The sequence below is a fragment of the Calliopsis andreniformis genome, chromosome 5 (assembly GCF_051401765.1).
Source record: "Calliopsis andreniformis isolate RMS-2024a chromosome 5, iyCalAndr_principal, whole genome shotgun sequence".
Lineage (NCBI taxonomy): Eukaryota > Metazoa > Arthropoda > Insecta > Hymenoptera > Andrenidae > Calliopsis > Calliopsis andreniformis.
The window spans coordinates 22,522,058-22,528,183 of NC_135066.1; the positions used below are offsets into that span (position 1 = coordinate 22,522,058).

At 40.0% G+C, this 6,126-nt stretch overlaps 1 protein-coding gene across 1 annotated transcript in view; it reads left to right on the top strand.

The window, feature by feature from the left end:
* LOC143179417 (IQ motif-containing protein H) overlaps window positions 1-437 on the top strand; it is a 40,953-nt gene extending 40,516 nt beyond the window's left edge. The window contains exon 8 of the mRNA XM_076378634.1: window positions 177-437. Within this exon, the coding sequence (XP_076234749.1) occupies window positions 177-437 (261 nt within the window). The remainder of the gene's footprint in view (window positions 1-176) is intronic.
* Window positions 438-6,126: the final 5,689 nt, after the last annotated feature.

The window sequence follows — 6,126 nt, forward strand, 5'->3', positions numbered from 1 at the left end:
CATAGAAAGCCTGATATCCCAATGGGCCAGTTCAACTCTGTTAAGGGGCTAATTATTTTTCTCTTATTTTGGCAGACAGAATCACTTTTTCAAAGTTCTGATAATTAATGTTGAAAACCCCGCATGTAGGTACATTCAGTATTTCTAATAAAATACCTAATCTATAATACTTGCAGATTAAACACGATTCACAAAAAAAGCAAGGCGCTAGTATACTACTACATGATAGTGAAATTAGAACTTCTGGTGTAATGGTGTCTCTCAGTCCCTGCATGATGACGACATTGTCAATGGTGCACAATAGCCTCAAGAAGTTGAATGAAATTCTTACGATGAAATCGAAGACAAGTTCCGAAACAAATCTACCGATCCTTGTTGACAGATTTTCTCAACTGTCTTTAGATTATGAGAATCTGGCTACCGATGAGTGTATATAAAATTTAAAAATCATGACGGGGAAATAATGTCTGACATAATATTTATTTGATTATAATACTGGTATTACATATATCATAACATACGATATCTGTTTTCTAATTTTCTTATTTGAAACTCTTGATTACTTTGAATATTATGCTAATACGTTATCGAAATACAGACTATTTAGAAACTATACGCTAGGTGCATGTCCTGTAGATGGCTGTAAATTTGCTATCGTTATGGTGCCTTTTGCTACACATGTTCAAAAAAGAATTTTCGACGGAGATGCGAAATAACGTCCCTATAAAATACAGGTACTCTTTAACGCACAAAATGTCCGTGCTTTTTGAAAGCTAAGGAAGGAAGGAAGGACACAAGAATTCAAATTCCGGTAAGGATCATAATTTCTCACGCGTTCCTAAAGATGGCTTTGATTAATATCTTAAAGGCGGACTTATATTACTAACATTATTTCTATGTTTAATTCTTAAATCTAACGCGACGACAGAGCTTTTTCATTGCACACGCTGGAGTTCCTCAAGGGAAAGTCCAGACACTTCGGCTGTTTTCAAGCAAAGCGGAAACGGATGTAGGGACTAACAAAGCGGTTAAATTTAAAATCTGTAAACCTGGATCCCCCTTTACACGGTGAATTCCATACCATCCATACCATGTAAGAAAAGTAGTGTAAGAATTAATTTGCAAGAAAGTAAAAAATTTATGTTGAACTATATCAAAAGCAAAATTCAAGTATAATACATTTACTAGTAACATTTTATAGACATAGAAAACTAATAGATATAGAAAAAAACTTACTGCGTTGAGTAAAATGAAGAAAAAAATAAAAAAGATCTAATGTGTGTATTATCACGCTAGTTCCCCGCGTGGAGCTACTATGTGCTCGAGGCAGGGATGCACAGGGATGCAGGGATGCCAGGCACTTTTCGTGCCAATTAACAAAAAATCCAGAAACTCACGGACACTTGTTTGAACGGTCACGCTAAACGGTAGGAGGATCAAATAACTCGTTGGAGAGGATAGATCGTGGATCGGATATGCCGGGAGGAGGTTAGCCTCGGCCGATGTACGGTATAGCAATCCGGTCTTTACGGAATCCAGTCTCAAGACGTTTCCTTGTAACATTTTTGGCGATTCTGCCAGGATACCACGAGAGGACGGTCAGAAAACTCAGAAGAAAACTGAGTCTCAGGAGCCCGTTGGAAGTCGAGGGACAAGTCTAGATGATCGTCACAATTGGTACAATGAACCAAGGAAACTAAAAACAGGGTAAGCCTGGCTTTTACTAAGTACCGAAATCCTCTTTCTATAATGTATACGAGTGACGAAGATCCTTTGCCCATACCTACCATCAAAATGTTCAACTCCATTGAAGAAGCCATTAAGGCACTTACCAAGTCTATTCAGACTCTGACTATGCGACAAGAAAAGATTACCGAAAATATTGCTGTTTTAATGACGAAGAGCGACAAAAGGAAACAAGAAAATCAGACCTTACATCAAGCTCTGAAACCCATTCTTACGAATGACAATACTGTTCTCATGAATGACGACAGCACTACAAACAGCTCCGAATTGCATCACCTACAAGAAAAAGAACGGAGTGAAGAGGCCCAGTCAACTAGGAACCATCTTCAATTCTCTCGTCCGAGTACGTCTCGACGGAACGCCGAAGGGGTTAGTTCAGGTAGAAACAACACCTCAAATGACACGGAACTCAGGTATGAGGAACACCAACTGAAAACCGCCAATGATTTATTCGATACTATAAAGTCTTTCAACGGACGAGATGACTCAGGGGTTGAAGATTTTATACGTATTGTAACGCTTGTTTAAATCATGTTGTTATAACCAGACATTTTACGCGTAATAAACAGACCACGAAAACAGATGCTTTGAGCCCACGAAAGAATTCGAATTCGGTCGCGCGAGAATGATTCCGTTAAGAGCTTTTGGAATCGAACCGGAAATAAGATTGTGCTTATATCTATATATATATATGCGTAGATAATAGGCTCTAGTAACTACTGTTGTTACGTCCCCGTAACTTTTGATAGTAGTTACTTTTGTCGGTCCTAGCTCTAACCAACTCGAAACATCTCTTTCACTGGCCCTAGCTCTAACCCAACTCAAACCCCCTTTTTGCTACCTACCCTCGGCCTGCCACCATAATTTTCAAAATTTTTCAAAACTTTTATCTCGAAAACGAAAAGAGAGCGACAATTATTTCATTTAGAAAAATTAATCCACGTATCAAGATACATGATACAAAAAAGTTTCAAAGAAATCGGTGAGGAGGCCCTTATTCTAAATAATTACCAAAAATTTTGGTCCTCAGCACGAAGTTTAGTTTAACCCTTACCTACAAATTCAATACTATGATTTACTGTTTTATAGACATATCCACGAGCAATAAGTCCCGCGTAACTTTTAAAACTGTCCGTGTGTATTTCACTGCCGGCAATCACATGTTTATCGATGATGTCGATTAAAGTCGATGCCTCTCGATTTTCAACGACTATCATTCGGCAATCGTTCGTTTTGGTATCGACTATACCTAATACCCAGTGACCTTCCACTCTTCTGCCACGATTGTATTTTCGTTTTCCAAATTTGGCTTCGTCAATCTTTTATAAATGAAATAATATAAAATTAACGATGTGTCACTACAGAATAAAAACTAAGAAAAGAAATAGAAAAAGTACTATAGAACAGTTATATAAGATACCTGAACAATAATACGAGATCCAGATTCGTAAATGCCTCCCAATTTAGGCATTCTTGCTTCAATTCTTGAGAAATGATCTACGACCATTTCTCGGTAATATTGATACCACGCAGAAATAGTGGCAGATGATAAATTGCTACCATCTTCTACTGTAAAGTCGCACAACTCGTGGGCAGTATCATCGTACGAAAAATCTCGCGTGAAACAATACATCAATCTAAAACGATAATTACAAAAACAAAAAAACGTTTTTAAGAATCTTCATATTTTTTAATCGTTAATTTGATGAAATCACGAAAAATAATTCTAACTTTATTGCCTTATCAAAAGGCAAACGGACATCCTCAAAAAAGGGAATCAATTGTGGCTGCAAATTGTTTGCATCTGGACCTTCCAACAGAACAGAGAAACCGCCCAGCACCATGTTGCGATGACTTATATAATTTCATCGGCTTTCGATGGACAGAACAATTTTTATCCGTCCTTAACAACCCATGCTCTCGAGCCCAGGCGATCGCACTTTCTTTTGAATTTGGTAAATTCGATAAATTCCATTTATCAACACTTATTCTTACAAAAGAAAAAAAATAAATGAATGAAAGAAAATAGAAATATAAAGTATACTACAGCTAATAAAAAAGAAAAAAACAAGGAAAGTAGGCAAAAATTAATAATACGTAACAATAAAATAAAATAAATGCTATACTAGTTGAATATACTAAATAAAAGCTAATATAAATCATAAAATACTATAAATACTATAACACTGTAAATGTTAAAATACTATACTATATCAAAATCGAAAATACACAAAATCAAAGAAATTAGCAATGAACATTAGCAATGAATATTGTGGTATCACTACATAAATCAAATCACTCGTAAAACTTTGAACATCGAAATTTGATTTATCCTGCCTAAATGGTCGATATTATGATATCAGTGGCGCAATTGCTCATATCTAACGGCTCCGCTCATTGGCTAAGCTGCCTGTAGAAGCCAATATGGCGTCGAAGTAGCTAGTGAAACAATTTAAAAATGCTCACCTTTAAATACGCATAACTTTTCAACCACTGGATTCCTAAACTTAAAATTTGCATTTTTGGATTCCGCTCGTCCAGTACTATTAAAATATGTAAAAAAAAATATTAATTTTTGTTTCCCCACAGTAAAGTTCAGCCGCAGTTAAATTTCGAACCTTTGCCTCGTCCGCGAGAATCGCAGTCCGTTAGCATACGTGACCGACCGAAGGTCGCCTTCGGTAGGAGAATCAGTTGCGTTGATAACAAACGCAGTACATTCGAATTATGACTCGTTTTTCAGCTGATACAGTTGAAGTTCGAACAGGTGAGCGACTGCTTGCGATCAACTGTTTGAATTTCAGACCCGATATCGAGTGGGGATATCGGAGCCTGACAGAGAGAAAGAGTAAAATCGGATCATTAGATACAGATAGACAATGATAAGCGAATGCCGCGTAGCGGATTTTCGAGTGCTCCGCGCTTTTCGTGGTGCGTCTCGAGCTCGCAAGTCGGAGTCAGTCTTGCACCGATCGCTCGATAGGTCGCAAAGTATCAGCAATTGTAGAAGAGTCCGCTGAGTTAGGAAATTTGGGCACCAAATTCCTTTTTTTTCCTTTGGGCTCGTGACACCTTCTTTGCTGTGTCTGTTTCACTGTAACTCATGCAATTGCTCGATTCGACTATCACGTGAAACGTACTCTTGGAATCGGCGGTTACCCCAATTCCCTGAGTTTGCTATTCATCCGAGAAGCAACAATAGACCACTGCTTGGTTGAGCCTTGATAATTGACAATAAGATAGAGAGGGTTAACGTCAGTGCGGCACCCCTGCGTTACCCGTGATCTACACGTTTAGCAGCAGCCCGCGTGTGACGAGTAGATGCACACGTTGTGGTGAACAGTGAGTGCTAGAACCTCTGGCTATTATCAGCCATCAAGACTAGTCAGTGCTAGTTATAGTGTGTCTCAAGCTCGCGAATCTCAGCGTACAACCGAGATTCGTACGATGCAAGCCTTCCTGGACGGTAGAGGTTAAACAGAGAAAAGGAGGATCCCTCCTCTCCGTTCGACCGACGCTTTCTTCAGTACGAAGAATCGTCGGTAATACAGTCCACTGCACTACCTTAGCGTTATGACAAGGTACTGATCTCCCCTCCACATAGGCTCGTTGTCAAAGCCTGGAGTCGGGAACAGCGTTGCCATCCGAAAGTCTCTCGATTCCTCTTACCTTTCCGTCCCTCGCCTAGCTGTACTGCGGAGCCGGCCTTCGGTTGCCCCCCTCCTCACACTGACGCTGATGCGTGCCGCGTGGGGCATGCCAGCGAGTGTTCCGAAAGAACCGTGTACTTATGCAAGTTAAAGCCGTCCGTAGGATCGCGTAGCATAAAAGTACACCCGTTGGATTCCCTACTTGCTCCCCAGTGAGAGGAGTGGGGCAACCGAAGGCAGGTTCCGCAGCACAGCTTGGCGAGGGACGGAAAGGTAAGGGGTATGGATGGCAACACTGGTCGGGAAGACTAGGTATAGCGTGAAAGCCATACGCTCGCTTACCTGTGCGGTTACACCACTACTCTCTTTTCCAGACGCCAGCGTCGTTGATCGGCGTCGTGTGAAGCGAAGGGCTCTTCTCTCGCGGTGGACCAGACGTCCACCAAGGACCAGGAGGCCCCCACCGCAGAATTTTGCGGTCAAATAAACGTCGTAAATAAGTCCTTTTAAGGGCCGACTTAAATTTGATTAAGTGTACATTTTTCTTTCAAAACCCTTCTCTCAATCACCTAATCCGGGCCCTGTTAGATCCCTGCGTTCAGCGATTCTAACAGAATGTCTTAAAAGTATGAAGATTCAAAATATAAGCATCGGACAATATGTGAAAAATTGGAAATTGAAAACATCCACAGTCTAATAATCAGGATAACTATGTATGTATTGAAACTAC